The 9,986-nt window shown below is 41.4% G+C and overlaps 2 protein-coding genes across 2 annotated transcripts in view; both read left to right on the top strand.

Annotated features, from left to right (window-relative positions):
* Nucleotides 1–737, top strand: part of LOC118425967 (alpha-2,8-sialyltransferase 8E-like) — a 4,373-nt gene extending 3,636 nt beyond the window's left edge. The window contains exon 7 of the mRNA XM_035835154.1: nucleotides 349–737. Coding sequence (XP_035691047.1) covers nucleotides 349–737 — 389 coding nt within the window. The remainder of the gene's footprint in view (nucleotides 1–348) is intronic.
* A 1,878-nt stretch (nucleotides 738–2,615) lies between these two features.
* LOC118413812 (basic helix-loop-helix transcription factor scleraxis-like) lies at nucleotides 2,616–6,462 on the top strand. The gene is made up of 4 exons (XM_035817359.1): nucleotides 2,616–3,082; nucleotides 3,474–3,624; nucleotides 4,011–4,152; nucleotides 5,056–6,462. Exons 1-4 carry the CDS (start codon nucleotides 2,733–2,735, stop codon nucleotides 5,091–5,093), a joined length of 681 nt encoding a protein of 226 aa, XP_035673252.1. The 5' UTR covers nucleotides 2,616–2,732; the 3' UTR covers nucleotides 5,094–6,462.
* Nucleotides 6,463–9,986: the final 3,524 nt, after the last annotated feature.

The following is a 9,986-nucleotide window of genomic DNA, read 5'->3' on the forward strand; positions in this document are numbered from 1 at the left end:
CCACTGTGTTTACAAGAGTTGAGGCTGAAAAGTAGACGGAAATGACTGTCTTTGTCAGTAGTTGGTTGATTGTGTCATAAGCCTGCTTGAAAATGAAAATTCTTGGGGCATCACAATCGCACGACGGCCGACGACAAATGTGACAGCGCTGTAACACAAACTGTCAGCCTGGGTACCATCCTTCGTGGGGACGGTTGCGTTGGCTCATCACTCTCTTCACTGTGGTTAGGAAGCGAAAAGAATGGCCTAGCGGTAAATACAGATATAGATACCCAGGCCGCCAAAACAGGTGGTTAGACATTTGAAAACGTGTTTATTTCTCAGACTCCTGCGTCCCATGTTTTCCAGGTCTGCTGGTGGTGACCATCGCCATCGCCATGTGTGAGGAGACCCACGTGTACGGCTTCTGGCCCTTCAGCACGGATCTGGACGGGAAGCCGCTCAACTACCACTACTACGACCGCGCGGTCACCCTGGGCAGGAGGGTCGTCTCACGGAAGAACCAGTGGACGGTGGTGGAGATGAACAAATATCACAAGATGAAGACAGAGCACGACAGACTGTCCAGGCTGCACGAGATGGGCGTGGTCCGGATGCACGTGGGGACGTGTGACGTCACAGATAGTACAGAGGACAAGCGAAACATACAACACGACATTGAGACACAAACTGAGAGAAAACTGCAATCTCAAAAAGTCGTCAACCAAAGTAGCTTTAGAGAAGACAATTCCACATGAGGGTTTCGGGATCGTCTATTTTTGATATTCAAAAATATGCATGTTACTATATATAAGTTCAGTGTCGTACCCTATTTATTGTTACCCTATTGATTGTCTATTTATTTCTGTCTCACTTAGGCCACGTTGATTTGATTATATGGATGACATCCGCGCTCGCACCAATTTTCGGCCATTTTCAAAAAAAAAAGTTTTCGACCACACAATAAATTGTGCAAAGCAGCTGTAAAATGAGCACAAATATTCCGTGGATTGAAATAAAAAGTATCAGAAAGCAGATAACTAATGCCATAGAATGCCAAAATGAATCTAAAGTCAAAGAATAAGATGTAAAAGGACAGAAATAAAAAAAATCTATTTTTGGTTGGGGGAGGTACCAGTACAGAAAATCCAGGTCCAGAGGATCATTTCCAGGTCCGGGCACGAACCTGGACCGGATTGTTTGTGGAAACTTGAGAACTGGCAATACTCAAAACAATGGTAATTGGTCAATTTTGCTACAAAGGAATCTGTTTGGTGCATTTTAGAATCCCATCTCCATGTAATAAAGGCTAACTGTCTCTGCACCTTTGACTGTAGATATTTGGTGCAATTGACTATAAACTCTACTTGACTTCGCTCTTGTTGTCTTCTTGGCCCCCCGGTTAGACCCCAAATGGCTGCCGACATAGTGCGTCCATTTTGTAATTGGCGAAATCTGAACGTTCCTCTGTTGTTGTTTTTTCAGGTCTGTTTTTTTTCGGATTGGTCCAAGAAGAAAAAAATGTTTTGCACCCGTATGATGTACTGGTCCCTACACCTATCCAAATATCCAAATGCCAAGATAATCCTTCAGGAAGCACACAATCTTTTTGCCAGTTCGCCTAATTAGGAACACCTCAGACTGATTCAGCAGCTCTTACCTTACGAGTGGGTGGGTGAAAACTGCCTTTATGAAGGTCAGTTGGCTATGTTACCGCAGCTTCAGTACGAAAGTAAAATTTTCCCCAATAAATGATGAGACACTATACAAATACGTCAAACACGTCAGCAAAAGCCGTCTAGTTATAAGACTATAGCCTCGTTTATTTATTAATTATTATTTATATTATAATTATTGATGATATATATATATATATATAGCCAAAGTTATCCAACTATAGCTATTGACTCGTTGGATCAACGATGTTTAGGTTAAAAAAAATACTGTACTACTATGGGACTCATTGGTCCTGTCAGATAGAGCCTCAATTCCAGAAACAGTCTTAATGGTTTGAATTAGCTACCTGGCATTGGTATTCAAACATATAACAAGGTACAGTAGTCAGTAACGATTTCAGATTCTATTTATTTCTCTTGAGTTACTTGAGTACTCCAAGACAGGGAAAAGTTGAGAGGAAATAGATGACATCTCAATTTATATAGTCAAACCTCTTGTATCTCAAGACCAGCCAGTCTGGTAATAAAACATAAAACAACACGCTCTCGACTCAGCACTTGTTGATGAAAGCGTTAAGGTGATGGAAGTATCAACGTGTAGCTCCTAGCAATCGACGATTCAAAACTCACTTTTCGTTCGTCTGGAGATATTTGTCAATTTTGCCGATGTCTCTCTCTATCTCTCTACTAATTACCTAGTGCTTAATACAAAAGACTAGCTCCCACGATGTTGGGAAAAGCGACTTCTGTTCAAGCATATTCTCTATACCATGACAAAGTCAAAAGCGATGAGGCCGCCTCTTCAGCGTGAGGACGGGAGCTGCGTGGGACAATGGCGCACAGATGGCGCTGGCAGACACGCCGCCTTGAAAGAAGCTCTCCCGACAGTCTTCTGTTCCACACTACCATAAAAGTCAGGTACGATCAGCTTTTTTCTCATATCGTCGTAGAGGTGTCGATACCAGTGCGCTATACTGGCTAGCTGTTCTGAAGGAAAACAACTTGCGGTAAGCGACTTGATTTTCTGTTTGCACTTTTCACTTTTCTTGAGAGACGTTTCCTTCAGTACCAGGCGAGATGGAGGAGAGAGGAGAACAGTTCTTCACCGACCTGCAGACGTTGGACCTGACCGTCGACTTGCAGGAGGGGATGGGCACCGCGCCCATGCCTCTTAACGACGAGCACGAGCATCACGAGTGCAGCGGATTCGCGCCATTTTCCTACTCCATGGAGAGAGTCGGCCATGCATTCGATCTGGAGGATCCGTACAGCACCATGGGCGCGCAGTTCGGTACCTACCGACACTGCGAGGTGGAGACAGTTCCCCTGTTAGAGGACAGGCTGGCCACGCTGGACGAAAGGGTTGTTCAGGCTGGGGACTGGGCACCTGTACGGCAACTCATGGGGCGGTCGGATGCACTGGAAAGGTAAGGCGTAAAACTTCATCTTCTCAAAGGCATAGCTGTCCACATAGTTATTTACGTTCTTTTTGAGTTTTATATCTTTATTGATTTATTAGATTCTTATTGCGTTTGAATATCCTGGTAATACTGCTACCAAAAGTAGAAAACGCCTTAACTATATAAATTTTGGCCAAAACCAACTGTGTCTGTGGTATCAGAGTAAACTGTAATTCACAGATTGGAAAAAAGATTATGAATGTAAACATACTCACCTAATAACAAAACGTAAGTAAAGATATCATTAACACCAAATGAGTTTTTATTTAAATGTAGAAAAGATGAATCACATAATCTAGCAAGGTCAACCATTACACTATGGGCATTGGTGTACTAGTTTTGATTTCTGTTCCCCCAGTCCGGAGGAGAACACAGACACGGGCTCACCCAAACATCAGCGACAGGCAGCGAACATCCGGGAGCGACGGCGCATGCTCAACATCAACTCTGCCTTTGAAGAGTTACGTCACCACGTCCCGACGTTTCCATATGAGAGAAGGCTGTCTAAGGTAGGGACGGGGCTAGATATTAAGGAACACAACCATTTTCTTATTTCGTAATTTTGCACAGAGGTGATCAACGTATCTAAAGTATCAAAGAATGCGACAAGGGAGTTACATGTAAAACGTGACAAAAACTTACTACTGCAATCAAACACCACATGACCTGAAAATAAATAAAATACAGCTTATAAAAGCACGTGTTCTTTGGCATTTTAGTCGATCTTTCTATATTGTCTCGTATTCTTCATGGTAGGCATACAAAATACAAAGCCCGAGAAGCACGTCAAAAACCAGTCGCAGCTGAACCTTTTTGCTTGGAAAGTAGCCCATAGGTCTGTGGGTTATTTGCTTTGATTCTTAGATTATACCTACATGTGCCATTTCCATGCTAGATCGACACGTTACGCCTGGCCATCGCGTACATCGCGCTGCTGTCCGGGATCATGCAGTCCGGTCTGGAGCCGTACGACTACATCCAGCGGTGTCTGCAGCACGGCTACACAGACACTTTCACAGACGTCTGGATGACTAGTGGTGAGAGGACAAGTTTGTTTGTTTTCATTTCACCTTCTCTGGTTATTGTTGTTGATACTAGTACTGTCTTTGTAACTGCTGAACTGTTTTTTTTCTAGTTTTGATATGATTATACAATGATGTGTCTGTAACGTTATTCAGAAACGCGACAACAGCCACGCACAATTAAATGCATGCCTTTCTTTATATTTAATTAAAATTTTGAAGAAGAAAATTAGATCTAATCAGGAACCCGCTTTACAAAAAACATTTGAGTTTTTAAGATAATGCGGTTTTCATCTTTAAAAAATCAACTTACCGCAGAACGCAACGAGACATTCAAATGATATACTTCCTTGTAGACCCATGTGATGGCAATTCAGCACCAAGGTCGGTCATGCGAGGGTCACATTTCCAAAACGGGGTCGGGTGGGGCCTTTTACGGGAACGAGAATTAAAAGCATTAATCACGTTCATCTGACCTAACTATATCTTAGCTATTCTTTAAATGTTGTTTGTTGATTTGCATATCCTACTTTTCGTTCCTGCAATCTTCCAGACCTGGGGCTGTTTTGGAAATACGTATGTTAGGCCGAAATGATGAGCCTCCTGTTTTTGTTTCTTTGCCCGCTATTTCCGTTCTTCCATGGCGCTATCCTGAACCTTCCATTATCAGGCTTAACCAATGATACAGAGAAGCAATTTCAGTGCAATATATATCTACATACTTGTACTCCTCTCGTAGAATAATCAGAGCTTCAAAAACTCCAAATAAAATGTGCATGTTGTGCAGGATTGCTCACATTTATTTCAATCATAAATACAAAAAGAAACTACAACTACGATTTATATAACGTTAAGATTATAACGTTATATAGAAATTGGAGTCTTGACATTTACAATCATTGTTTCTTCCAATCTCAGATCTAACGGCCAGATTGTCCTGGATCAAGTGGGAATGACCGGACGGCACAAGGTGTTTTTTTAATGATACTAACGTTAAGATGTGTCATGTGTGATAATCGTGTGACGAAATTATGATATATCAGATGTATTCAACGTTATTTGGTGACATTATGTCTGGGCCGTGTCAATCACGCTCTCGTGTACATTTGTATCCTCATGTAACAGTATCTGTACCCTGCTTCTAATCCGAATCGTGCGTTCCTTTTTGGCTCCAACAACTCTCTGCGAAAGTCATCCTTTCCGCGACGATGTAGGTAGTCATTGATTTTGGGGGACGTTTGTCACATATGAACGCTAGATTTGTGATTTCTTGGGAAAAGGCCCTTTCCAGACAGATGCACGGGGAAATGGCAAGGTGGGAATAATAGACTAAAGGCCCCGCCGCATGTAATCCGTCTCCTCTTATATCCACACAACAATGAGGCCGAAGCACTTGAGGAGGGTTTTTATTGAAATCACAACTGCGTTCATACATTACACTTTTGTTGCGTCTTTGTTCATGAAGTGGTATTTTTGTAGCCAATCAGAAAGACAACATGTACAGCTGACTATCGAGAACTATTCATTAAATCGAAGGGTGGAATAATGAATTGCTGTTGTGTGGTCCTTCTATCTTGTTCTCGATCCTGCCTGTTTGGAAATAGATTCCCATCAGCTTTGACAATGCTTCAGATCAAAGGGGTGGTCTCATATGTTGGCAGATCGCCTGGAAACAACTTCGATGCATAAAAACCATGGGAAGAATCAGTGCAAATGGAACCAGCTTTGTACTTGGGGGTGGAGTTGGGGGGAAGAATACGGAAATGAAATATCAAGCCTGGTACTCTATGTTGTTTTAATGATATTACAAATCTGTCTAGATAGTAGATGCCTCAGCTTGTTTTTGTTTCTGTTTTTTTTTTTTCAAATTCTAGCTGTGTCTTTCGTATCTTATATATGACATAATTGTTCTTTTACATCAACCGTTCTCATACATGTTGTATGTGATGTATTAATGTAATCAGTTTATATGGAGCACAGGAAGAATTCCTGAAACGTCAAGCTAATTGTGGATCTATCATATGAAATAAAGTCATGTTACCTACGAAAAAATCTAAATGATTCAAGCCAATATATATCTAACAAAGTTTGCGGTGACTGAAACAAATACTAGTACCCATCTAGCAGACCTCCTTTTGTCTTTATTCTTGCTTCATGCCAACATCTATCTACAGTAAAAGAAATTACTACATTCACTAACATCATTTCAAATATGTAAAAAATACTAAAACGTGTTATGGCATACTGAATAACATTTGAAGATAAGTACTCCTTGTGTAGACATTGCAATATTGCACCTATTAAAAGCGAAATAATTACACTTCCCTCAAATGAATACTGGGCATAGGCAAACGTTGTCCTTACAATTCAATCCTTATGCTATATTTTTTATTTATTCACATATATTTTGCGAGTATGAGGCAAAAAGCACAAATTGCTTATATTAAGCCTTCTACTCAAGAAACATACGCATAAAACAAGAATAGTAAACCACATTACATACATAAGTACAAAATGGATAACAGAAAAATAAATCTAAACAAGACAAGTTGGTGCTGAATCAATTAGGAGAACCTGCCTGTACAATGGATATAGGTAATGACAAGATCAAAAATGTTACAGTTCTGTTGATGTGAGAGAGATGTTGATCCTGATAACAGTAAAGTACATAAAGTAGTGTCGTTGAGGTGCTTTAGGTCTACTATAATATTTGAGACAGCCGATAACAAAGAACTTCTTTGGCTTGTATAGAGTGTGCAGTGTAGTAGATAATGTTCAGTTGTTTCACAATGATAGCCACATTTACATGTAGGATAATCAATACAATGGTGTTGAAATAGATGGTAGTTTAACTGACTGAAGTTTAGACGGAGCCTTGTAAGATGAACTGCGGAACGATCTTGGCCATAAGAGAAATGGGAGTATTTTGTCGGTTTGTTGAATAGTGAGTCCAGCTCTTTTTTGAAAGTGTTGATCGAAAGGACGGCTTTAGCATTCGTAGGCAGTTCATTCCACAAGTGAACAGTTGAAGGTAGGAAGGATCTTTTATACTTTTCAGTTTTACAGGCAATGGAAGTAAGGTTTTGGTTTGCGCGAAGGTTGTAAGGGACCGTATCACAGATACGTGGCGGGATAATATTATGTAAGTACAGTGGTGCGAGACCATTCATAATTTTCCAAAACTGAATCAACTGGTGCTTTTTCCTTCTGTCCGCTAGTGTGTCCCATGCAACCTCGGCTAACAAGCTCTCATGTTTAGTGCCTCTCATGGCTCCGGTACAAACTCGTGCCGCGGCCATCTGGACAGACTCAAGAAGATCACAATCTTTGCCGAGAAGGCCACACCAAACAATGTCAGCATATTCAAGTAATGGACGAATCATAGTGACATACAGAGTTTCTAATGTTCCCCGAGGAACAAAATATGATATCCTCTTCAAAAGATTGATTCGCTTCATTGCCTTGGTAATCAATGTAGACACGTGATATGACCAGGACAAGTCACGTTTCAAGTTTAAGCCCAAGTGCTTGTGAGAGTCAACTTCCTTAAGCACAACTCCTTTAAACACTAATGGTGGGTGATAGACGTTGACCCTCTTCATGGAGAATGTCATCAGTTCAGTTTTAAGGGGATTAAAAGTTACCAGCCACTGGTCCGACCATTCGCCCACCATTCTAAGATCATGATTCAATCTATTTGCTGAGACAAGCGGATCCAAAACTACTTCCACAAGAGACGTGTCATCAGCAAAAAGATTGGCATCAGTTTGCAAGTTTTCCACTAGATCGTTAATAAAAACTAGGAAAAGGAGTGGGCCCAAAAGCGACCCCTGTGGGACACCTGCGTCAATCGGTAGCCAGTCGGAACATGCCCCATTAATGACAACTCTCTGCTTCCGATTTGTGAGATAAGATTGTATCCATTGAAGAAGTGAACCAGATATCCCTAGTTGGCTTAATTTGAAAAGGAGACCATCGTGCCACACCTTATCAAAAGCTTTTGATATGTCCAAGAAAACGGTGCGTACTTCAAAACCTTGGTCTACTGCTTTGTGCAGCTTATGAACAAGGTGTGTCAATGAATTAACTGTTGAGTCTCCGGGGGTAAATCCAGAATTTCGATCGGTTAGCAGGTTGTTGCCATGTAAGTAAGCAGATAATGGGGCATAAACAATCCGTTCAAACACTTTGGACACACAGCACAGGAGTGAAATAGGCCTATAGTTTTCTTTGGCCTGCTTATCACCTTTCTTATACACAGGGACAACATTTGAAAATTTCCAAATTGACGGAAAACAGCCGTATTCTAATGAAACATTAAACAAATGCGACAGTGGTTGTGCTATTGAAGGTGCTATACACTTCAGAAGCCTATTACTTAGTCCATCAGGCCCTGTGGCCTTGTTTATATTGAGGTTTGACAGTACACTGTAGACATTTGCGGGGCAACAATTAATTGAATTGAGAGCTAGTTCTGTTCTGGGTACAAAGTTTGGGAAAGAGGCGCCATCGGTATTCAGGTACGTTTGAGATGCAAAGTAGTTGTTAAGAATATCGGCCTTGGCCTTGTCGTCTGTCATAACATTTCCATTCTCAAGTAAAGAGGGCAGAACCCGGTCCGCCTTGCCAAGAAAGATTTCCTTCGAAACTGACCACCATTTTTTGGGGTTAGAAGTTGGATTGGCAAGGTCAAGACAGAGGCTATGCCGATGATTTCTCTTCGCTTTTCTAATTAAATCTATACAATTATTTCTAACTCGTTTAAATGCACAAAATAAACTAGAGTTATTTGTTTTTTTGTACCGTCCGTAGAGCCGCCTCTTTCTCCTGAGTAAGCGCCTGATCTCACATGTCATCCAGGGCTTATCTCTAGGGCGGATAGTGACTACTTTACTTGGAATAACCGTCTTAATGACATCTGTGAGAGTTGACATAAAAGCCTCAGCTGAGGCATTCACGTCTGGAATGTGATCCGATATCACGGAATTCCAGTCTACTTCAAGAATCTTAGAATTAAGTTCTTCATAATCGACGTTCGTAAAGTCATACATTGTTCGTTTATAAGCGTTGACTTTAGGGACCTTAACAGACATTGTTCCATAAGTAACAGCATGGTCACAATTAGCAAGGGGAGGAAGAATACCATGGTCCACAAACATACCTGGTGAGTCAGTAATAATCAGATCAAGCACAGATGCTGAAGTGTCGGTACTACGAGTAGGTTCCGTTATTAACTGAGAAAAATTATTGTCAGACACAAATCTGTTTATCATACCAGCTGCATTATCTGAATTACCATTGAAATCACCAAGTAAGACTATTGCATTTTGCTGAGAAGGCCCATTGTCCACAATGGTATCTACCGCCCGCTGCAGGTGGTCTATGAATGCCGTGCGCTCATCCACATTCTGGCCAGGTGGTCTATAACAGGTACAAATGTAAACAGTCCAGTTCTTTAGCTTCACCTCGCACCAGATTGTTTCAGAACCATCTGTTTCAAGGTCAGACCTTCTTTTACACGGTAGATTATTGGACGCGTAAAGCGCAACTCCACCCCCATGTCTGTTGCGGTCCCGTCGTAACGGGGATTGATATGACGATAGGCTAATATCTGAATCGGGAATAGTTTCATCACACCAAGTTTCTGTTAATGCTATTAGGTCGAATCCGACATCAAGGGCAACAGACTCGAGTTCATGGAGTTTAACAAAATCATTAGCAGGTAGACTTCTCACGTTGGCGTGGCAGACGGAGAGCGACTTCATGTTATGTGGGGAGGGATTGGAGTACTAAATACTATATACGGTTCCTAGCTACTATATGGCACAATCTTCTGGAATGGTCAGACA

The sequence above is a fragment of the Branchiostoma floridae genome, chromosome 1 (assembly GCF_000003815.2).
Source record: "Branchiostoma floridae strain S238N-H82 chromosome 1, Bfl_VNyyK, whole genome shotgun sequence".
In the NCBI taxonomy this organism is placed as follows: Eukaryota; Metazoa; Chordata; class Leptocardii; order Amphioxiformes; family Branchiostomatidae; genus Branchiostoma; species Branchiostoma floridae.

Excerpts from the sequence above, each read along its gene's own strand:
- LOC118413812 (XM_035817359.1), top strand. The coding sequence starts at position 2,733 with ATGGAGGAGAGAGGAGAACAGTTCTTCACCGACCTGCAGACGTTGGAC. Across the intron at positions 3,083-3,473 it reads CGGTCGGATGCACTGGAAAG|TCCGGAGGAGAACACAGACA; the intron begins GTAAGGCGTAAA and ends CTGTTCCCCCAG. Across the intron at positions 4,153-5,055 it reads AGACGTCTGGATGACTAGTG|ATCTAACGGCCAGATTGTCC; the intron begins GTGAGAGGACAA and ends TTCCAATCTCAG.